General features: G+C 65.7%; 2 protein-coding genes across 5 annotated transcripts in view; one reads left to right on the top strand and one right to left on the bottom strand.

The window, feature by feature from the left end:
• ATP4A (ATPase H+/K+ transporting subunit alpha) overlaps positions 1-19483 on the top strand; it is a 40236-nt gene extending 20753 nt beyond the window's left edge. Inside the window, exons 1-23 of one of the 4 annotated variants that reach the window (XM_064440592.1) lie at positions 878-924; positions 1808-1915; positions 2283-2342; positions 3482-3685; positions 4397-4510; positions 4608-4742; positions 4830-4947; positions 5038-5306; positions 5749-5947; positions 6052-6161; positions 6935-7069; positions 8003-8183; positions 9380-9549; positions 11061-11197; positions 11290-11440; positions 12530-12698; positions 12778-12932; positions 13874-13997; positions 15994-16139; positions 16229-16362; positions 18315-18416; positions 18977-19068; positions 19169-19483. In XM_064440592.1, coding sequence (XP_064296662.1) covers positions 913-924; positions 1808-1915; positions 2283-2342; positions 3482-3685; positions 4397-4510; positions 4608-4742; positions 4830-4947; positions 5038-5306; positions 5749-5947; positions 6052-6161; positions 6935-7069; positions 8003-8183; positions 9380-9549; positions 11061-11197; positions 11290-11440; positions 12530-12698; positions 12778-12932; positions 13874-13997; positions 15994-16139; positions 16229-16362; positions 18315-18416; positions 18977-19068; positions 19169-19197 — 3054 coding nt within the window. In that variant the 5' untranslated portion in view covers positions 878-912 and the 3' untranslated portion in view covers positions 19198-19483. Of the gene's footprint in view, positions 1-877; positions 925-1020; positions 1054-1643; positions 1725-1807; positions 1916-2282; positions 2343-3481; positions 3686-4396; positions 4511-4607; positions 4743-4829; positions 4948-5037; positions 5307-5748; positions 5948-6051; positions 6162-6934; positions 7070-8002; positions 8184-9379; positions 9550-11060; positions 11198-11289; positions 11441-12529; positions 12699-12777; positions 12933-13873; positions 13998-15993; positions 16140-16228; positions 16363-18314; positions 18417-18976; positions 19069-19168 lie in introns of those variants that run through there. The other 3 variants (XM_064440591.1, XM_064440590.1, XM_064440593.1) reach the window with 3 other exon arrangements.
• Positions 19484-19951: 468 nt separating this feature from the next.
• On the bottom strand, positions 19952-21809 carry LOC135311468 (BOS complex subunit TMEM147-like). The gene is made up of 3 exons (XM_064440595.1): positions 21699-21809; positions 21173-21294; positions 19952-20093 (listed from the first exon to the last, which is right to left on the bottom strand). The coding sequence occupies exons 1-3, from the start codon at positions 21723-21725 to the stop codon at positions 19973-19975; spliced, it is 270 nt and encodes an 89-aa protein (XP_064296665.1). The 5' UTR covers positions 21726-21809; the 3' UTR covers positions 19952-19972.
• Positions 21810-22812: the final 1003 nt, after the last annotated feature.

The following is a 22812-nucleotide window of genomic DNA, read 5'->3' as shown; positions in this document are numbered from 1 at the left end:
TGCCCTCCTGAGGACCCAGGCGTCTGGACCAATCAATGGTCTCCTCTCACCTGACACCCCCCCCCCCAAAATTGAGCGTGAAGGATGGAGACCCCCAGACGTCCGCGTAGGTCTGGTGCGGCGGACCCAGGCGTATGGGTCTGCCCCACAGGGGACCCAGGCGTCCGGGGCGGGTCATGCCACCCCACAACCACCCACAGATGCCGCAAAGCCTTGTGGGAACCCCGAGACATCTGGGTCCCCCTTGGGGGAAGGGGGAGGGGGGATTGGGGGGGGGGGAAACACAACCAGAGCAAGGCACGATCACGCCGTGGGGCACGAACTGGTTATGGGGCGGAGCAAAGCATGATGGGAATTCCCGGATGCCTGGGTTCTCCCCCCACCCCCCCCCCCCATAACTAACCACCCCCCCCCATCATGGGGACGTCGGGACCGGGGCCGATAAGATATCGCTAATTAATCATTAATGAGCAGCAAAAGGGGACCCAGGCGTCGGGGGCTGCCCCTCCCCCACCCTTGATAAACCAGACCTTGATAAGTTGGGGGGGGGAGGGGGGGGCATCAAGGGCGGCCCGAGGGCAGCGTGGGCCTAAGGGGGACCCAGGCATCCGGGACCCCACCCCATTCCCGCCCCCCAGATGTGAGTCACAGATTTGGGGGGGACCCAGGTGTCCGGGTAACCCCACCCCCAACACCCCCGTGGGTCTGGGGAGCCCTAATTCCCATCCCCCCCCCCCCAAAAAAAAAAAACAAAAAGAAAGGGACCCCACCCCCCACCCCCGCCCCACCCCCGCCCCACATGCGGGCGGGACCCAGGCGTCCGGGCGAGGTCACCTTGGGGCGGTTCCCCCCGGGGGGTATAAGGGGAGGTGGGGAGGGCCTGGGGGGCGCTGGGGGGCGCTGGGAGCTGCCATGGGGAAGGAGGTGAGGGAAATGGCGGGAGGGAGGGAGGGAGGGACAGACGGACAGAGGGATGAAGGGATGGGCGGGGGAGGGGGGCAGAGGGACGGAAGGCTCGGGGGGATGGACAGAGGGGCGGACAGACAGATGGAGGTGCGGACGGGTGGACAAAGGGGTGGACAGATGGACGGAGGGAGGGGTGGAGGGGTAGAGGAGGGGTGGACAGACAGACGGAGGGGTGGAGGGGTGGACAGATGGAGGGGTGGAGGGATAGAGGAGGGGTGGACAGACGGACAGAGGGAGGGGTGGAGGGGTGGACAGACAGACGGAGGGGTGGAGGGGTGGACAGATGGAGGGGTGGACAGACGGACAGAGGGATGGACGGAGGGATGGGTGGACAGAGACTGAGGGGCAGACAGATGGACGGAGGGCTGGACAGAAGGACAGAGGGGTGGATGGATGGATGGATGGAGGGAGGGAGGGAGGGGTGAAGGGATGGACAGACAGACAGATGGAGGGACAGAAGGACAAAGGGAGGGGCAGAGGAGTGGGCGGAGAGTTGGAGAGACGGACAGAAGGGTGGACGGATGGACGGAGGGATGGACGGACGGATGGACAAAGGGATGGCGAGTTGGACAGCAAGACGGATGGACAAAGAGACAGGAGACGGACAGAGGGACGGATGGAGAGGTGGAGGGATGGACAGATGGGTGGATGAAGGGACAGAGGGATGGACAGACAGATGGACAAAGGGATGGAGGGATGGACGAAGGGGTGGAGGGATGGAGGGACGGACAGCAGGACACATGGACGGAAAGAAGGCGGTGCAAGGGTGGAGGAGGGATGGACGGACAGAGGGACGGACGGAGGGACCCGCCCCCAGATGACCCTTGACCTCTGCCCCCAGGAGAGCTATGAGTTGGGGCCGCGGGGCAAGGCCCCGCCCCCGGCCGCAAAGGGGCGTGGCCACCGCAAGAAGGAGAAGCTGGAGGACATGAAGAAGGAGATGGATGTGGTATGGGGGGGGGGAGGGTCAATGGGGGACACTGGGAGGTCAACTGGGGGCACTGGGAGGGATGGGGGAGTCACTGGAGGGGGCACTGGGAGGGATGGGGGGGGTCAATGTGGTGGGGGGGCACTGGGATGGCAACTGGGGGAGTGGGGGGGTCAACGGAGGCAACTGGGACAGTCAGTGGGGGGAACTGGGAGGGTCAACGGGGCACTGGGAGGCTCAGTGGGGAGGACTGGGAGGTCAAAAGGGGTCAAGAGGGGGACTGGGAAGGTCAATAGGGCACTGGGAGGGGCAGTGAGGGCACTGGGCTATACTGGGGAGCACCGGGAGGGTCAGGGGGAGGGGTCGGTGCTGAGGCAGGTGCCCCCAGGATGACCACAAGCTCGACGTGAACGACCTGGAGCTCAAGTACAGCACCAGCATCACCAAGGTGGGTGACCCCTGACCTATGACCCCGGCTGACCTCACAACCCCCAGCACCATGACCCCGTGACCCCCAAACCCACTGACCTCTGTCAACCCCATTGACCCCGTGACCCTACCAGTCACGTTGACCCCAATCAACCTCATTGACCCTGTTGAACCCCATGGCCCATCGACCCCAATGACCTCACTGACCCCCAACCCGCCCCATTGACCCCGTTGACCCCACTGACCCCATAACCCCATCAACCCTGTTGACCCCATTGACCCCACCAACCCCATTGGCCCCGGTCAGCTCCATGACCCCTGTTGACCCCATTGACCCCATTAACCCCATTGACCCTATTCAGCTCCATGACCCCTGTTGACCCCATTGACCCCACTCAAACCTGTTGACCCCACCAATCCCATTGACCCCATTGGCCCCAGTCAATGCCATGACCCCTGCTGACCCCATTGACCCCATTGACCCCGTTAACGCCATTGACCCCATCGACCCTGGTCAGCTCCATGACCCCTGTTGACCCCATTAACCCCATTGACCCCATTGGCCCCGGTCAGCTCCATGACCCCTGTTGACCCCATTGACCCCATTGGCCCCACTCAAACCTGTTGACCCCACCAATCCCATTGACCCCATTGGCCCCGGTCAATGCCATGACCCCTGTTGACCCCATTGACCCCATTAACCCCATTGACCCCATTGGCCCCAGTCAATGCCATGACCCCTGTTGACCCCATTGACCCCATTAACCCCATTGACCCCATTGGCCCCGGTCAATGCCATGACCCCTGTTGACCCCATTGACCCCATTAACCCCATTGACCCCATTGGCCCCAGTCAATGCCATGACCCCTGTTGACCCGATTGACCCCATTAACCCCATTGACCCCATTGGCCCCGGTCAATGCCATGACCCCTGTTGACCCCATTGACCCCATTAACCCCATTGACCCCATTGGCCCCGGCCAATGCCATGACCCCGGTTGACCCCACTGACCTCACTCAAACCTGTTGACCCCACCAACCCCATTGACCCCAGTCATCTCCGTGACCTCCATCAACCTGTTGACCTCATCACCCCCGTTGACCCCCACAAACCCCATTGACCCCATTGACCCCATGACCCCACTTGACCCCGGCAGGGCCTGGTGGAGGCGGTGGCAGCCGAGCGGCTGCTGAGGGACGGCCCCAACGAGCTCCGCCCACCCCGGGGGACCCCCGAGTGCGTCAAGTTTGGGCGGCAGTTGGCCGGGGGTCTCCAGTGCCTGATGTGGGTGGCGGCGGCCATTTGCCTCATCGCCTACGGCGTGCAGGAGGGGGAGGGTGACCGCGGCAGCTCCGACAACGTAGGCCGGACACCTGGGTCCATCTTTGGGGGGGGACATCTGGGTCTATTTTAGGGGTGGAACCTGGGTTCATCTCGGGGGGGGGGGACACACACCCATGGGTTGAGGAAGTCCTGGGTCCATCTGGTTCCTGGGAGAACATCTGGGTCCATCTGGGGTGGAGAACACTTGGGTCCATCTTGGGAGAACATCTGGGTCCATCTTGGGGGGGGACGTTGGGGTCCCTGAGCTGAGGAACAATTCGGTCCATCTTGGGGAACATCTGGGTCCACCTGGGCTGTAGAACATCTGGGTCCATGAGTTGCGGAGCACCTGGGCCCTTCTGGGGGAACATCTGGGTCTATCTGGGGTGGAGAATGCTTGGGTCCATCTTGAGGGAACATCTGGGTCCATGGGTTGAGGAACACCTGGGTACATCTGGGGGAGCACCTGGGGAACGTCTGGGTCCATCTGGGTTGGGGAACACCTTGGTCCATCTTGGGGGGGTCACCAGGGTACATCTGGAGAACATCTGGGCCCATCTTGGGGGGCACCTGGAAGCCAGGGACCCTTGGGAAGGGGCAACTTTGGGGGGGTCTGGGGGAGGAACCAGATGCCTGGGACCCTCTAGAGGGCAGGACACCTGCGTTCCCTTGGGTGGGTGGGTGGGTGGGGTGCTTGGACGCCTGAGTCCCCACCCTGCGGGCCTGATCCTGTCCCCACCACCCCCAGCTGTACCTCGCCATTGCCCTCATCGCCGTCGTCGTCGTCACCGGTTGCTTCGGCTACTACCAAGAGTTCAAGAGCACCAACATCATCGCCAGCTTCAAGAACCTGGTCCCTCAGGTGGGGGCGGTGGTGTCACCCGGGTGGTGGGGTCCCTTCCCCTACGTGGGCGTTGGGGGTCCTCAACCGGTCACCCGGGTTCCTCTGTCACCTCCAGCAAGCCACGGTGATCCGGGAAGGAGACAAACTCCAGATCAACGCCAACGAGTTGGTGGTGGGTGACCTGGTGGAGATCAAAGGAGGGGACCGAGTTCCTGCAGACATCCGCATCATCTCGGCTCAGGGTTGCAAGGTGGGGTCCTCTGTGGGTGGGGAGGGGGATGCCCGGGTGCCCCCCTACCCCGGGGTTGAGCCATGTCCTTCCACCCCCCATCTCCAGGTGGACAACTCGTCGTTGACGGGGGAGTCGGAGCCCCAGACGCGGTCACCCGAGTGCACCCATGAGTCGCCCTTGGAGACCCGTAACATCGCCTTCTTCTCCACCATGTGTCTAGAAGGTGCGTCCCACCCGAACACCGGGGGTCCGCCCCCCCCCCCTCCCCAAACGCCCGGGCCCCCTAACCCACCCAGATATCTGGGTCCTACAGGTACAGCCATGGGGTTGGTGATCAACACGGGTGACCGGACCATCATCGGGCGCATCGCCAGCTTGGCCTCGGGGGTGGAGAACGAGAAGACACCCATCGCCATCGAGATCGAGCACTTCGTTGACATCATCGCCGGCCTCGCCATCTTCTTCGGCGCCACCTTCTTCGTGGTGGCCATGGTCATCGGCTACACCTTCCTCCGTGCCATGGTCTTCTTCATGGCCATCGTCGTGGCCTACGTCCCTGAGGGGCTGCTGGCCACCGTCACGGTATGGCTTGGGGTGTCGCAGGGGTTGGAGCTCTAGGGTGGTGGGTCCCGTCACAAACCATGGGTGCTATGGGGCCTTTGAGGGTCATCGTGGGGCTTCGAGGTCCAACACAACCCAGGGGGTGGCGGGGGGGTGCATCGGCCCTGATGAGTCCGCGGCCATCAAATGCCTTCCTGGGGGTCCCCGCGGCTTCAAGGCCACCACAGGAGGTCCCCATGGGTCCAACACAAACCATGGGTGCTACAGAGCCCTTGAGGGTCTCCATGGGGCTCACACAGGACCCTAACGCAACCCACGGATGCTCTATAGCTTCTGGTTGTCCCTATGGGTCCGTGGTCTTTCCTGGCGGTCCCCGTGACTCCAAGACCACCCCAGGAGCTCCAGGGGGTCCCATGGGTGCCATAGGGTCCCCCAGGGTGCTGAGGGCCTTCTCCGGCCCCAGGTTTGCCTCTCGTTGACGGCCAAGAGGCTGGCGCGGAAGAACTGCGTGGTGAAGAACCTGGAAGCGGTGGAGACGTTGGGTTCCACCTCGGTCATCTGCTCCGACAAGACGGGGACCCTCACCCAGAACCGGATGACGGTGGCGCACCTCTGGTTCGACAACCAGATCCATACGGCCGACACGACCGAGGACCAATCGGGTGAGCCGGGTGGCTGTGCCCGCCCCCAGCCCACCACACACCCCGCCCCATACACACCCCCCCCAGGGCCCACCGAGGTGACCCCCTCACGTCCCACCACCCAGGTCAGAGCTTCGACCAGTCGTCGGAGACGTGGACCATGCTGAGCCGCGTCGTCACCCTCTGCAACAGGGCCCAGTTCAAGCCGGGACAGGACAACGTCCCCGTGGCCAAGGTGGGGCGCGTATGGGGCCGCGGGCCCTATAGGTGCCCTCTATGGGGCTGGGAGGGGCATATAGGGAACCTATACGGGGCTTTAGGTGGGATTGGGAGACATGTATAGGGGCCAGGACTCCTATAGGGGCACTATGTGGGGCTAGAAAGGGTGTATAGGCGGCCAGAACCCCCATAGGGGCACTATGTGGGGCTAGGAAGGGTGTATAGGCGGCCATAACCCCCATAGGGGCACTATGTGGGGCTAGGAAGGGTGTATAGGTGGCCAGAACCCCCATAGGGGCACTATGTGGGGCTAGGAAGGGTGTATAGGCGGCCATAACCCCCATAGGGGCACTATGTGGGGCTAGGAAGGGTGTATAGGCGGCCATAACCCCCATAGGGGCACTATGTGGGGCTAGGAAGGGTGTATAGGTGGCCAGAACCCCCATAGGGGCACAATATAGGGCATACAGAGACCCCCATAGAGGTCTTATAGGGAGGTGGGGGGGGGTGTATAGGGGTCCTATGCAGGGCTGGGAGGGGCATATAAGGGCCAGGACCCCCATAAGGCCATTAAATGGGGCTGGGAGGGGTATATAGGGGTCAGGATGCCCATAGGGGCTCTATATGGGGCTGGAAATGTCATATAGAACCCTTATAGGAGGCCTCTATGGGGCTGGGAGGGCAATCCAGGAACACCCAACCCCCATAGGGGGCTGCTATATGGGGGGGGGGGGGTGGAACCCCTGATACCACCCTGCCCCCCCCCACCCACCCCCCACCCCCCCGCAGCGTGAGGTCATCGGCGACGCTTCGGAAACGGCGCTGCTCAAGTTCGCGGAGGTGACGGTGGGGTCGGTGGCGGAAGCGCGGGGACGGTTCCCCAAGGTGGCCGAGCTGCCCTTCAACTCCACCAACAAGTTCCAGGTGCGGGAAGGGGTCCCAGGGGGGCGGGAAGGGGTCTCAGGGGTCTGGGAAGGGGGCGCAAGGGTGTGGGAAGGGGTCCCAGGGGGCGGGAAGGGGTCCCAGGGGGCAGGAAGGGGTCCCAGGGGTGCGGGAAGGGGTCCCAGGGGTGTGGGAAGGGGTCACAGGGGTGTGGGAAGGGGTCTCAGGGGTCTGGGAAGGGACGCAGGAGTCTGGGAAGGGGATCCAGGAGTCTGGGAAGGGGGCGCAAGGGTGTGGAAAGGGGTCCCAGGGGTGCAGGAAGGGGTCCCAGGGGTGTGGGAAGGGGTCCCAGGGGGGCGGGAATGGATCCCAGGGGGGTGGGAAGGGGTCCCAGGGGGTAGGAAGGGGTCCCATGGGTGTGGGAAGGGGTCCCAGGGGGCGGGAAGGGGATCCAGGGGTCTGGGAAGGGGTCCCAGGGGGGCGGGAAGGGGTCCCAGGGGTGTGGGAAGGGGGCGCAAGGGTGTGGGAAGGGGTCCCGGGGGGCGGGAAGGGGTCCCAGTGGGGCGGGAGGGGGTCCCAGGGGTGTGGGAAGGGGTCCCAGGGGGGCGGGAAGGGATCCCAGGGGGGTGGGAAGGGGATCCATGGGTCTGGGAAGGGACGCAGGAGTCTGGGAAGGGGATCCAGGGGTCTGGGAAGGGGTCCCAGGGGTGTGGGAAGGGGGCGCAAGGGTGTGGGAAGGGGTCCCAGGGGGGCGGGAAGGGGTCCCAGTGGGGGGGGAAGGGGTCCCATGGGTGTGGGAAGAGGTCCCATGGGTGTGGGAAGGGGTCCCAGGGGTGTGGGAAGGGGTCCCAGGGGGGCGGGAAGGGGACACCAGGGGTCCGAAAAAGGAACCCAGGCATCGGGGAGGTGGACGGAGGGGTCCGTGAGGGTCCCGGGGGGGCGGGTGGGAGCTCAGGCCCCCGGGTCCCCCGGCAGCTCTCGGTCCACGAGGCCGGCGAACGGCAGCTGCTGGTGCTGAAGGGAGCCCCCGAGCGGGTGCTGGAGCGGTGCGGCGCCGTCCTGCTGAAGGGGCAGGAGCTGGCCCTGGACGCCCAGTGGCGGGAGGCCTTCGAGGGGGCCTACGCCGAGCTGGGGGGCCGTGGGGAGAGGGTGCTGGGTGAGTGGGGGGACGGGGATGGAGGGGGCGCGGGGATGGGGGATGTGGTGGGGAGGTGGAGGGCGTGGGGATGGGGGGCACGGTGGGGAGGTGGAGGGCATGGGGATGGGGGGCGCGGTGGGGAGGTGGAGGGCGTGGGGATGGGGGGCGCGGTGGGGAGGTGGAGGGCGTGGGGATGGGGGATGTGGTGGGGAGGTGGAGGGCGTGGGGATGGGGGGCGTGGTGGGGAGGTGGAGGGCGTGGGGATGGGGGATGTGGTGAGGAGGTGGAGGGCGTGGGGATGGGGGATGTGGTGGGGAGGTGGAGGGCGTGGGGATGGGGGGCGTGGTGGGGAGGTGGAGGGCGTGGGGATGGGGGGCGCGGTGGGGAGGTGGAGGGCGTGGGGATGGGGGGCGCGGTGGGGAGGTGAAGGGCGTGGGGATGGGGGGCGCGGTGGGGAGGTGGAGGGCGTGGGGATGGGGGGCGTGGTGGGGAGATGGAGGGCGTGGGGATGGGGGGCGCGGTGGGGAGGTGGGGGGAGTGGGGATGGGGGGTGTGGTGAGGAGGTGGGGGACGTGGGGATGGGGGGACACCACGGGGAGATGGGGACGTGGGGACGGGGGGACACCACGGGGACGTGGGGACGTGGGGACGGGGGGACACCACGGGGAGATGGGGGACGTGGGGACGGGGGGACACCATGGGGAGATGGAGGACGTGGGGATGGGGGGACACCACGGGGAGGTGGGGGACGTGGGGATGGGGGGACACCATGGGGAGATGGAGGACGTGGGGACGGGGGGACACCACGGGGAGATGGGGACGTGGGGACGGGGGGACACCACGGGGAGGTGGGGGACGTGGGGACGGGGGGACACCACGGGGAGGTGGGGGACGTGGGGATGGGGGGACACCATGGGGAGATGGAGGACGTGGGGACGGGGGGACACCACGGGGAGGTGGGGGACGTGGGGATGGGGGGACACCATGGGGAGATGGGGGACGTGGGGATGGGGGGACACCACGGGGACGGGGGGACGTGGGGACGGGGGGACACCACGGGGACGTGGGGACATGGCAACATGGAGGTCCACGTAGGGGGCATGGAAGGGCATGGGGGAGGTGGGCTGGGGGTGACACATGCCACGCCCCCACGCACAGAGCCCCCAACGCCCCCCCCGCGGCCCCCAACGCCCTCCCCCCTCGTTCCTCCCAAGGGTTCTGCGCCCGCTGGCTGCCGGCGGGGACGGTGGCGGCGGGGACGGACCCCGAGACCCTGCCGGAGGTGGCCGTGGGGCTCTGCTTCGCCGGGCTGGTGTCCATGATCGACCCACCCCGCGCCACCGTCCCCCAGGCCGTGCTCAAGTGTCGCACGGCCGGTATCAGGGTAGGGGGCTTGTGGGGACGGGGGGACACCAAGGAGGTGGGGGGCACGAGAGGGACGTGGGGATGGGGGGGACACCAAGGAGGTGGAAGGTCATGGGGGGACATGGAGATTGAGGGGGGACGTGGGGATGGGGGACACCAAGGAGATGGGGGGCACGAGAGGGACGTGGGGATGGGGGGACACCAAGGAGGTGGAAGGTCATGGGGGGACATGGAGATTGAGGGGGGACGTGGGGATGGGGGACACCAAGGAGATGGGGGCACGAGAGGGACGTGGGGATGGGGGGACACCAAGGAGGTGGGGGGCACGAGAGGGACGTGGGGATGGGGGGACACCAAGGAGGTGGAAGGTCATGGGGGGACATGGAGATTGAGGGGGGACGTGGGGATGGGGGACACCAAGGAGATGGGGGGCACGAGAGGGACGTGGGGATGGGGGGACACCAAGGAGGTGGAAGGTCATGGGGGGACATGGAGATTGAGGGGGGACGTGGGGATGGGGGACACCAAGGAGATGGGGGCACGAGAGGGACGTGGGGATGGGGGGACACCAAGGAGGTGGGGGGCACGAGAGGGACGTGGGGATGGGGGGACACCAAGGAGGTGGGGGGCACGAGAGGGACGTGGGGATGGGGGGACACCAAGGAGGTGGGGGGCACGAGAGGGACGTGGGGATGGGGGGACACCAAGGAGGTGGAAGGTCATGGGGGGACATGGAGATTGAGGGGGGACGTGGGGATGGGGGACACCAAGGAGTTGGGGGGCACGAGAGGGACGTGGGGACGGGGGGACACCAAGGAGGTGGGGGGCACGAGAGGGACGTGGGGATGGGGGGACACCAAGGAGATGGAAGGTCTTGGGGGGACATGGAGATTGAGGGGGGACGTGGGGATGGGGGACGCCAAGGACGTGGGGGACTAAGAGGGACGTGGGGATGGGGGGACACCAAGGACATGGGGGGCACAAGAGGGACGTGGGGACTAAGAGGGACGTGGGGATGGGGGGACACCAAGGAGGTGGAAGGACGTGGGGGGCCATGGAGATTGAGGGGGGACGTGGGGATGGGGGGACACCAAGGAGATGGGGGGCACGAGAGGGACGTGGGGATGGGGGGACACCAAGGAGATGGGGGGCACAAGAGGGACATGGGGACTAAGAGGGACGTGGGGATGGGGGGACACCAAGGACATGGGGGGCACAAGAGGGATGTGGGGATGGGGGGACACCAAGGAGATGGGGGGCACGAGAGGGACATGGGGACTAAGAGGGACGTGGGGATGGGGGGACACCAAGGACATGGGGGGCAGGAGAGGGACATGGGGACTAAGAGGGACGTGGGGATGGGGGGACACCAAGGAGGTGGAAGGACCTGGAAGGGTTTGGGGACATGAGGAACATGACGATGGGGGGGACACCAAGAACATGGGGCTGGGGGGTTGTGGGCCGCCACAGAGGACCATGAGGAGCCACCAGGGCCACGGGTGGCCATCAGACCCACACCAATGTCCCCAGGTGATCATGGTGACCGGGGACCACCCCATCACGGCCAAGGCCATCGCGGCGGCCGTCGGCATCATCTCGGAGGGCAGCGAGACCCCCGAGGAGGTGGCAGCTCGTCTGCGGGTGCCCCTCGAACAGGTGGACCCCAGGTGGGACCCAAGCGTCCGGGGAAAGGGGACCCCGCGGCGTGTGGGGCGGGGCGGGGTGACACCCGGACGTCTGGTGGTGTCCCCCCACCCAGGCAGGCGCGGGCGCGGGTGGTGACGGGGGCGGAGCTGGCGGCCATGACACCCGAGTCCCTGGAGGGTCTCCTCCGCGCCCACCCCGAGATGGTCTTCGCCCGGACGTCACCGCAGCAGAAGCTTGTCATCGTGGAGAGCTGCCAGCGGCTGGTGGGGACACTGGGGACACGGAGGGGACACTGGGGGGGGACACTGGGGGAGTTGGGGGTACTGGGGACACGGGCACAGCTCGAGGCCATCACCAAGTCCAGGAGGGGAGGGGACATTGGGTGGCCTTGGGGACATTGGGATGACCAGAGATGTGCCACCATTGGGGTGGGGATGGTCCCATGTCCCCAAGGTGCCACCATTGGGGTGGGGATGGGGATGGTCCCATGTCCCCAAGGTGCCACCATGGTGGGGATGGGGATGGTCCCCATGTCCCCAGGGTGCCACCATTGGGGTGGGGATGGTCCCCGTGTCCCCAAGGTGCCACCATTGGGGTGGGGATGGGGATGGTCCCATGTCCCCAAGGTGCCACCATGGTGGGGATGGGGATGGTCCCCATGTCCCCAGGGTGCCACCATTGGGGTGGGGATGGTCCCCGTGTCCCCACGGTGCCACCATTGGGGTGGGGATGGGGATGGTCCCCGTGTCCCCAAGGTGCCACCATTGGGGTGGGGATGGTCCCCATGTCCCCAAGGTGCCACCATTGGGGTGGGGATGGTCCCCATGTGCCCAAGATGCCACCATTGGGGTGGGGATGGGGATGGTCCCATGTCCCCAAGGTGCCACCATTGGGGTGGGGATGGTCCCATGCCCCCAAGGTGCCACCATGGTGGGGATGGTCCCATGTCCCCAAGATGCCACCATTGGGGTGGGGATGGGGATGGTCCCATGTCCCCAAGGTGCCACCATTGGGGTGGGGATGGTCCCCATGTGCCCAAGATGCCACCATTGGGGTGGGGATGGGGATGGTCCCCGTGTCCCCAAGATGCCACCATTGGGGTGGGGATGGGGATGGTCCCCGTGTCCCCAAGGTGCCACCATGGTGGGGATGGGGATGGTCCCATGTCCCCAAGGTGCCACCATGGTGGGGATGGGGATGGTCCCATGTCCCCAAGGTGCCACCATTGGGGTGGGGATGGTCCCATGTCCCCAAGGTGCCACCATGGCAGGGATGGGGAAGGTCCCATGTCCCCAAGGTGCCACCATCGGGGTGGGGATGGGGATGGTCCTCACCCCTCACGATGTCCCCAGGGCGCCATCGTGGCGGTGACGGGGGACGGGGTGAACGACTCCCCCGCGCTGAAGAAGGCCGACATCGGCGTGGCCATGGGCATCGCGGGCTCCGACGCCGCCAAGAACGCGGCCGACATGATCCTCCTCGACGACAACTTCGCCTCCATCGTCACCGGCGTGGAGCAAGGTGGGGCTGGGGACACCGCCGTGGGGGGGGGTGGCACGAGGTGACACCGCCCCGGTGACGCTGTCCCCGCCCTTCCCAGGCCGCTTGATCTTTGACAACCTGAAGAAGTCCATCGCCTACACCTTGACCAAGAACATCCCCGAGTTGACGCCCTACCTCATCTACATCACGGCCAGCGTCCCCCTGCCCTTGGGCTGCATCACCATCCTCTTCATCGAGCTCTGCACCGACATCGTGAGTGCCCGGACACCTGGGTCCCCCCACCCCCACCCCAATATGGGGGGGGGTGTCCCTCCCCCGCCCCGGCCTGGGCACTTGGGTGTCCATCGGTCGTTGAGGTTCCTCACCCAGGAACTGGGGTTCCTCATATGGACATTGGGGTCCTTCACCCACACATCTGGGTGCCTCACCTGGATATCGGGGTCCCTCTGGGACACCGGGGTCCCCAAACGGGATGCCTGGGTGCCCCCTGCCCCAATAGCTGGGTCCCCACATCAACCAGTCCATCAACTGGTCGTTGAGGTTCCTCACCCAGGAACTGGGGTTCTTCTTCATATGGACATTGGGGTCCTTCACCCACACATCTGGGTGCCTCACCTGGATATCGGGGTCCCTCTGGGACACCAGGGTCCCCAAACTGGATGCCTGGGTGCCCCCTGCCCCAATAGCTGGGTCCCCACATCAACCAGTCCATCAACTGGTCGTTGAGGTTCCTCACCCAGGAACTGGGGTTCTTCCTCATATGGACATTGGGGTCCTTCACCCACACATCTGGGTGCCTCACCTGGATATCGGGGTCCCTCCGGGACACCAGGGTCCCCAAACTGGATGCCTGGGTGCCCCCTGCCCCAATAGCTGGGTCCCCACATCAACCAGTCCATCAACTGGTCGTTGAGGTTCCTCACCCAGGAACTGGGGTTCTTCCTCATATGGACATTGGGGTCCTTCACCCACACATCTGGGTGCCTCACCTGGATATCGGGGTCCCTCCGGGACACCAGGGTCCCCAAACTGGATGCCTGGGTGCCCCCTGCCCCAATAGCTGGGTCCCCACATCAACCAGTCCATCAACTGGTCGTTGAGGTTCCTCACCCAGGAACTGGGGTTCTTCACACGGACATTGGGGTCCTTCACCCACACATCTGGGTCCCTCACCCGGATGCCTGGGTCCACAGTTCCCCTCGGTCTCCTTGGCCTATGAGAGGGCGGAGAGTGACATCATGCACCTGAAGCCCCGCAACCCTCGACGCGACCGATTGGTCAACGAACCCTTGGCAGCTTATTCCTACTTCCAGATTGGTACGACCCGGGGTCCCCCCCGCGGGTGGGGGAGGGTCCCGGATGCTGGGGTCCCCCCAGGGGTTGGGGAGGGTCCTGGGTGCCAGGGTCCAACTGGGGGAGGGATTGAGTGGGCTGTGGCCAAGAGGGGGGGGAACTCCTGGGTTCCCAAGGGAAAGGGGGCTGGGGGGTGGGGTGGTCCCCAGACGCCAGTGTCCACCTTGGGTGGGTCTGGCTGGTCTAGACGTTGGGCTCCCCTGGATGCCTGGGTCCATGGGTGCCCCAGACACATGGGTGTGCAGATGTGTGGGTCCCCCGGGTGCCACCAGGGTGCCCAGGTCCTTAGATGTATGGCTCCTTGGACACCCAGGTCCTTGGCCACGCAGGTCCTTGGCCACCCAGATGCCTGGGTCCTTGGACCTTGGGTCCCCAGACACTTGGGTCCCTGGAGACCTGGGTCCCTTAGTTCTTGAGTCCTTGGGTCCCCAGACACCTGGGTGACCAGACACCTGGGTGACCAGACACCTGGGTCCCTTAGTTCTTGGGTCCCTGGGTCCTTGGCCACCCAGACACCTGGGTCCCTTAGTTCTTGGTCCCCTGGGTCCTTGGCCACCCAGACACCTGGGTCCCTTAGTTCTTGGGCACCTGGGTCCCTGGCCACCCAGACACCTGGGTCCCTTAGTTCTTGGTCCCCTGGGTCCTTGGCCACCCAGACACCTGGGTCCCTTAGTTCTTGGGCACCTGGGTCCTTGGCCACCCAGACACCTGGGTCCCTTAGTTCTTGGTCCCCTGGGTCCTTGGCCACCCAGACACCTGGGTCCCTTAGTTCTTGGGCACTTGGGTCCTTGGCCACCCAGACACCTGGGTCCCTTAGTTCTTGGGCACCTGGGTCCCTGGCCACCCAGACACCTGGGTCCCTTAGTTCTTGGGTCCCTGGGTCCTTGGCCACCCAGACACCTGGGTCCCTTAGTTCTTGGTCCCCTGGGTCCTTGGCCACCCAGACACCTGGGTCCCTTAGTTCTTGGGCACCTGGGTCCCTGGCCACCCAGACACCTGGGTCCCTTAGTTCTTGGTCCCCTGGGTCCTTGGCCACCCAGACACCTGGGTCCCTTAGTTCTTGGTCCCCTGGGTCCTTGGCCACCCAGACACCTGGGTCCCTTAGTTCTTGGGCACCTGGGTCCCTGGCCACCCAGACACCTGGGTCCCTTAGTTCTTGGGCACCTGGGTCCTTGGCCACCCAGACACCTGGGTCCCTTAGTTCTTGGGCACCTGGGTCCCTGGCCACCCAGACACCTGGGTCCCTTAGTTCTTGGGCACCTGGGTCCTTGGCCACCCAGACACCTGGGTCCCTTAGTTCTTGGGTCCCTGGGTCCCTGGCCACCCAGACACCTGGGTCCCTTAGTTCTTGGGCACCTGGGTCCCTGGCCACCCAGACACCTGGGTCCCTTAGTTCTTGGTCCCCTGGGTCCTTGGCCACCCAGACACCTGGGTCCCTTAGTTCTTGGGCACCTGGGTCCTTGGCCACCCAGACACCTGGGTCCCTTAGTTCTTGGTCCCCTGGGTCCTTGGCCACCCAGACACCTGGGTCCCTTAGTTCTTGGTCCCCTGGGTCCTTGGCCACCCAGACACCTGGGTCCCTTAGTTCTTGGTCCCCTGGGTCCTTGGCCACCCAGACACCTGGGTCCCTTAGTTCTTGGGCACCTGGGTCCCTGGCCACCCAGACACCTGGGTCCCTTAGTTCTTGGGCACCTGGGTCCTTGGCCACCCAGACACCTGGGTCCCTTAGTTCTTGGGCACCTGGGTCCTTGGCCACCCAGACACCTGGGTCCCTTAGTTCTTGGGTCCCTGGGTCCTTGGCCACCCAGACACCTGGGTCCCTTAGTTCTTGGTCCCCTGGGTCCCTGGCCACCCAGACACCTGGGTCCCTTAGTTCTTGGGTCCCTGGGTGCCTGGGTCCCTGGACACGTGGGTCCCCGGCGGCCTGGGTCCCCACCTAACACACCCCCCACCCCGGTAGGTGCCATCCAGTCCTTCGCCGGCTTCACCGACTACTTCGTGGCGATGGCGCAGGAGGGCTGGTGGCCTCTGCTCTGCTTGGGGTTGCGCCCGCGCTGGGAGGACGTCCACGAGCAGGAGCTGCAGGACAGCTACGGCCAACAATGGGTACGCACGGGCCCTATGGACCCCCCCCCCAACAGGCCCCTACACGTGTGTGCGTGCCCCCCCCGTCCTGACCTATAGGTTGCCCGTAGACCTTCGAGCAGCGCCGCTACCAGCAGTACACCTGCTACACCGTCTTCTTCATCAGCATCGAGATGTGCCAGATCGCCGACGTCCTCATCCGCAAGACCCGACGCCTCTCCCTCTTCCAGCAGGGCCTCTTCCGGTGCCTATAGGGGCTATAGGAGGAGGGCGCCTATAGGGGCTACGGAGGGGGGTGCCTATAGGGCTTCTGCAAGCGCCTGTGGGGGCCAAAGGGGTGATGGACTCTGCTGGTGTCAGTGGGGCTTCTCCCAGTGACTATCAGGGTGTGGGGGCTCTGCCAGTATCTATGGGGGCTATAGGGGTTCTTCTGGGGGTTAACGGGCTCATCCGCTGCCTATGGGTGCTATAGGGGCCCTGCTGGTGCCTATGGAACAATAGGGCTATAAAGGTTCTGCCAGTGCCTATGGGGTCTATAGGGGCTCTGCCAGCACCTACGGGTGGTTGTAGGGGTTCTTCTGGGGAGTGTGAGGGCTATAGGGGCTCTTCCACTGCTTATGGGGTCTATAGGGGCTCTGCCAGCCCCTACAGGTGGTTGTAGGGGTTCTTCTGGGGTCTGTGAGGGCTATAGGGGCTCTTCCAGTGCCTAGGGGGTCTGTAGGGGGTCTGCCAGCCCCTACAGGTGGTTGTAGGGGTTCTTCTGGGGTCTGTGAGGGCTATAGGGGCTCTTCCACTGCTTATGGGGTCTGTAGGGGGTCTGCCAGCCCCTACAGGTGGTTGTAGGGGTTCTTCTGGGGTCTGTGAGGGCTATAGGGGCTCTTCCAGTGCCTATGGGGTCTGTAGGGGCTCTGCCAGCCCCTACAGGTGGTTGTAGGGGTTCTTCTGGGGTCTGTGAGGGCTATAGGGGCTCTTCCAGTGCCTAGGGGGTCTGTAGGGGCTCTGCCAGCCCCTACAGGTGGTTGTAGGGGTTCTTCTGGGGTCTGTGAGGGCTATAGGGGCTCTTCCAGTGCCTGTGGGGTCTATAGGGGCTCTGCCAGCCCCTACAGGTGGTTGTAGGGGTTCTTCTGGGGTCTGTGAGGGCTATAGGGGCTCTTCCACTGCTTATGGGGTCTATACGGGCTCTGCCAGCCCCTATAGGTGGTTGTAGGGGTTCTTCTGGGGTCTGTGAGGGCTATAGGGGCTCTTCCAGTGCCTGTGGGGTCTATAGGGGCTCTGCCAGCCCCTACAGGTGGTTGTAGGGGTTCTTCTGGGGTCTGTGAGGGCTATAGGGGCTCTTCCAGTGCCTATGGGGTCTGTAGGGGCTCTGCCAGCCCCTACAGGTGGTTGTAGGGGTTCTTCTGGGGTCTGTGAGGGCTATAGGGGCTCTTCCAGTGCCTAGGGGGTCTGTAGGGGGTCTGCCAGCCCCTACAGGTGGTTGTAGGGGTTCTTCTGGGGTCTGTGAGGGCTATAGGGGCTCTTCCACTGCTTATGGGGTCTGTAGGGGGTCTGCCAGCCCCTACAGGTGGTTGTAGGGGTTCTTCTGGGGTCTGTGAGGGCTATAGGGGCTCTTCCAGTGCCTATGGGGTCTGTAGGGGCTCTGCCAGCCCCTACAGGTGGTTGTAGGGGTTCTTCTGGGGTCTGTGAGGGCTATAGGGGCTCTTCCAGTGCCTAGGGGGTCTATAGGGGCTCTGCCAGCCCCTACAGGTGGTTGTAGGGGTTCTTCTGGGGAGTGTGAGGGCTATAGGGGCTCTTCCACTGCTTATGGGGTCTATACGGGCTCTGCCAGCCCCTACAGGTGGTTGTAGGGGTTCTTCTGGGGTCTGTAGGGGCTATAGGGGCTCTGCCACTGCTTATGGGGTCTGTAGGGGCTCTGCCAGCCCCTACAGGTGGTTGTAGGGGTTCTTCTGGGGTCTGTGAGGGCTATAGGGGCTCTTCCAGTGCCTATGGGGTCTGTAGGGGCTATAGGGGCTCTGTCGCCACCTATCGGGACTACAGGAGGCTGTGGAGGTCTCTTCTGGTGCCTATAGGGGTTTACAGGCCTCGGGCTCTCCTATAGGAGCCTGAGCGGCACTATCGGTGCCCACAGGGGTGCCTGTGGGGCGCCTATGGGGCGCTATAGGTGCCCATAGGGCGCTATAGGAGCCCGTCTCCCGGCAGGAACCGGATCCTGGTGATCGCCATCGTGTTCCAGGTGTCCATCGGCTGCTTCCTCTGCTACTGCCCCGGGATGCCCAACGTCTTCAACTTCATGCCCATCCGGTGGGCCTGGATGCCGGGGTCCCCCCCCGACCCCCCCCCGGATGCCGGGGTCCCCCCCCGACCCCCCCCCGGATGCCGGGGTCCTCCCCCCGACCCCCCTCCTGGATGTCAGGGTCCCCCCCCCGACCCCCCTCCCGCATGCCGAGGTCCCCCCTGCCCCCCCCGAATTCCAGGGTCCCCCCCCGACCCCCCCCCCGAACGCAGGGGTCCCCCCCCGACCCCCCTCCCGAATGCCGGGGTCCCCCCTGCCCCCCCCGAATTCCAGGGTCCCCCCCCGACCCCCCCACCCGGATGCCGGGGTCCCCCCCAGGCCCCCCCCCCGAATGCCGGGGTCCCCCCCAGACCCCCCCCCCCGAATATCGGGGTCCCCCCCCGACCCCCCCCCCCGAATGCCGGGGTCCCCCCCTGACCCCCCTCCCAGGCACCCAGGACCCCTCCTGAACCCCCTCCCGGACACCCGCGTGTCCCCCCCGAACCCCCTTCTTGGACACGCGGGTACCCCCCGACCCCCTCCCTGACCCCCAGGTCCCCCCTAACCACGCCCCCCCCCCATCCCCCAGGTTCCAGTGGTGGTTCGTGCCGATGCCCTTCGGCCTCCTCATCCTCGTCTACGACGAAATCCGGAAATTGGGAGTACGGAGACACCCGGGAAGTGAGTGCGCCCCCCCTCCCCCCCCCCCAACACCTCGGGGTCCCCCCCCGGACGCCTGGGGGTCCCCCCACCCTCACCCCTCTGTGTCTCCCCCTCCCAGGTTGGTGGGACCGAGAGCTCTACTACTGAGATGGAGGCTGAGGTGCCGCCCCGGATGCCGGGAGCCCCCCCAAATACCGGGGTCCCCCCCAAATACAGGGGTCCCCCCCAAATACAGGGGTCCCCCCCGGACATCTGGGTCCCCCCCCAAATGCCTGGTCCCTCCAAATGCTTGTTTCCCCCACTGGGGTCCCCCCCAAACACCTGCATCCCCCAAACACCTGGGTCCCCCCCCAAACTCCTGGGTCCCTTCCCACATATCTGGGTGCCCCCCAAACCCCTGGGTGCCCCCCCAAACCCCTGGGTGCCCCCCCCAAACACTTCCACACACACCCCAAACATCTGGGTCCCCCCAAAACACCTGGATCCCCCCCAAAACACCTGGGTTTCCCCCACTGGGGTCCCCCAAAACACCTGGATCCCCCCCAAAACACCTGGGTTTCCCCCACTGGGGTCCCCCCAAATGCTTGGGTCCCCCAAAACACCTGGATCCCCCCCCAAAACACCTGGGTTTCCCCCACTGGGGTCCCCCCAAATGCTTGGGTCCCCCAAAACACCTGGATCCCCCCCCAAAACACCTGGGTTTCCCCCACTGGGGACCCCAAAACACCTGGATCCCCCCCAAAACACCTGGGTTTCTCCCACTGGGGTCCCCCAAAACACCTGGATCCCCCCCAAAACACCTGGGTTTCTCCCACTGGGGACCCCCCCCGGCCACCTGGATCCCCCCCCCAAACACTTGGGGGTCCCCCCCGCCCCCCGGGGTCCAATAAAGCTCTGCCAGTCTCTTATAGGTGCCTTTAATTCAGGGGGGGGGCAGGAGGGGGACGAGCAGCCGGAGAGCCCCCAGCCCCAAGGCCGCCGCCCCCAGCGCCCGCAGCCCCAGAGCCCCCCACGGGCCCAGCCCCAGCGCTTGCCCCGCCCACCTGTGGGGAGAAGAGGGCGGGGCTTCAGAGGACACACCCACCACAGACGCCACGCCCCCCCGGGCCACGCCCCTCACCCTCAGACACCTCCCCGTAAGGGTCTATCCTGTTGCTTACAAGCCACACCCCCTGGCGGGCCACGCCCCCAGACCCACCCACAAGCAGGCAAGGCCGCCCCCACCAGTCCTCAAGCCCCACCCCCCCGGGACCCCACCCCACACTGTATAAGCCCCGCCCACTCCCTTTTAGCCCCGCCCATGCACCTAAAGGCATTGCAGCCAGGGACCCGCCCCTAATTAGGCCCCACCCCATTAAGCCACACCCCCTCATGGAAGCCCCACCCTGCAGCAGTACCTAGAGCCCTGCCTCCTACTCGAAGCCCCACCCTGCCTTGAAGCCCCACCTCCTAAGAAGCCCCGCCCACCCAGTGAGCAAATGCTCCTGAGCCTCAGCAGCCCCTAAGCCCCGCCCCCCGGAGGAAACCCCACCCTTTTGGAGCCACACCCACTTTTGAAAGCCACACCTGCTTTTGAAGCCCCACCCACCCAGTCAGCAGGACCCCTGGGGTAGCCCCTAAGACCCCCAGAAGCCCCGCCCCCTTCGGAGCCACACCCACTTTTAAAGCCACACCCACCCAGTCAGTAACCAGCAGCCCCCCAGCCCCTGGGTAGGTGTTGGGAGGGGGGGAGCCCCCTTTGCCCCTCCCCCACGACGCCCCACCTCACGAAGCCCCGCCCCTTCCCGAGGCCCCACCCACCCCAAGCCCCGCCCACCCACTGAGGAAGCCCTCATAGGCAGCAGCGGCCAGCAGCCGCCCCCAGGGGTGGGTGTTAGGGGGGAGCCCCCTTTGCCCCTCCCCCACGAAGCCCCACCTCACGAAGCCCCGCCCCTTCCCGAGGCCCCACCCACCCCAAGCCCCGCCCACCCACTGAGGAAGCCCTCATAGGCAGCGGCGGCCAGCAGCCCCCCCCCAGGGGTGGGTGTTAGGGGGGAGCCCCCTTTGCCCCCCCCCACAACGCCCCACCCCACGAAGCCCCGCCCCTTCCCGAGGCCCCGCCCCTTCCCGAGGCCCCGCCTACCCGGTGAGGAAGCCCTCGTAGGCGGCGGCGGCCAGCAGCCCCCCCAGGGGCAGGCGGAGCCGGGGGGGCAGGTCGTGACGCCCCGAAGCCCAGAGCAGCGCCGCCGCCGCCACGTGACGCACCTGGGGGGGGGGGGGAAGGGGGGGTTGGGGGTGGGAACGACCCCCCCCCGCGGGAATAACGACCCCCCCCACAGCAAGAACCCCCCCCAGTTCCCCCCCAGTCCTCCCAGTTTCCCCCTGGGGGAATAATGACACACACACCCACCCCCCGGGGGCAAAACCTCCCCCCCCCAGTTCCCCCCCAGTCCCCCCCACATTTCACCTCCCAATACCCCCCCAGTGGCCCCCCCCATCCATGCCCCCCAGTCTTCCCAGTCCCCCCAGTTGCCCCCATTATGTCCCCCAATTAATCCCCCCAGCCCCCCTCCCAGTGCAATTACCCCCCCATTTCACCTCCCAATTACCCCCCCAGTCCCCAGTAGCCCTCCCCAGTCCTCCCAGTCCTCCCAGTCCCCCCCCCTCACCAGGCTGATGTTGGAGTCCAGCCCCATCTGCAGGTGCCGCCAGTCGAACTCCACCCCCCGCGCCCCGACCCACAGCGGGACACACCTGCGGACCCCGCCTCGCTTAGGGGGGACCCCAGCGGCCGGGCTCCTATAGATCCCCCCCTCCAGCCCCTATAGACCCCCAGAGCCCCCCCACCTCCCCCCCTCAGGGGCCTACAGGCCCCCCCAGATCCCCAGAGACCCCCCCTCACAGTCCTATAAGCCCCTATAGGTCCCCAGAGACCCCCCCATCACCCCCCCTCACAGTCCTATAAGCCCCTATAGGTCCCCAGAGACCCCCCCATCACCCCCCCTCACAGTCCTATAAGCCCCTATAGGTCCCCAGAGACCCCCCCATCACCCCCCCTCACAGTCCTATAAGCCCCTATAGGTCCCCAGAGACCCCCCCATCACCCCCCCTCACAGTCCTATAAGCCCCTATAGGTCCCCAGAGACCCCCCCATCACCCCCCCTCACAGTCCTATAAGCCCCTATAGGTCCCCAGAGACCCCCCCATCACCCCCCCTCACAGTCCTATAAGCCCCTATAGGTCCCCAGAGACCCCCCCATCACCCCCCCTCACAGTCCTATAAGCCCCTATAGGTCCCCAGAGACCCCCCCATCACCCCCCCTCACAGTCCTATAAGCCCCTATAGGTCCCCAGAGACCCCCCCATCACCCCCCCTCACAGTCCTATAAGCCCCTATAGGTCCCCAGAGACCCCCCATCATCCCCCCCCACAGTCCTATAAGCCCCTATAGGTCCCCAGAGACCCCCCATCATCCCCCCCCACAGTCCTGTAAGCCCCTATAGGTCCCCAGAGACCCCCCCATCATCCCCCCCCACAGTCCTATAAGCCCCTATAGGTCCCCAGAGACCCCCCATCATCCCCCCCCACAGTCCTGTAAGCCCCTATAGGTCCCCAGAGACCCTCATCTTACCCCCCCCCCAGTCATATAAGCCCCTATAGGTCCCCAGAGACCCCACATCTCCCCCCCCCCCAGGTCCTACAGGCCTCTATAGGTCCCCAGACCCCCCATATTCCCTCTTCAGCATCCCATAAGCACCTATAGGTCCCTGGAGCCCCCTCATC

This window comes from Phalacrocorax carbo, unplaced genomic scaffold, assembly GCF_963921805.1.
Source record: "Phalacrocorax carbo unplaced genomic scaffold, bPhaCar2.1 SCAFFOLD_201, whole genome shotgun sequence".
Taxonomy (NCBI): domain Eukaryota; kingdom Metazoa; phylum Chordata; class Aves; order Suliformes; family Phalacrocoracidae; genus Phalacrocorax; species Phalacrocorax carbo.
This window is presented reverse-complemented; position numbering and strand designations above follow the sequence as displayed.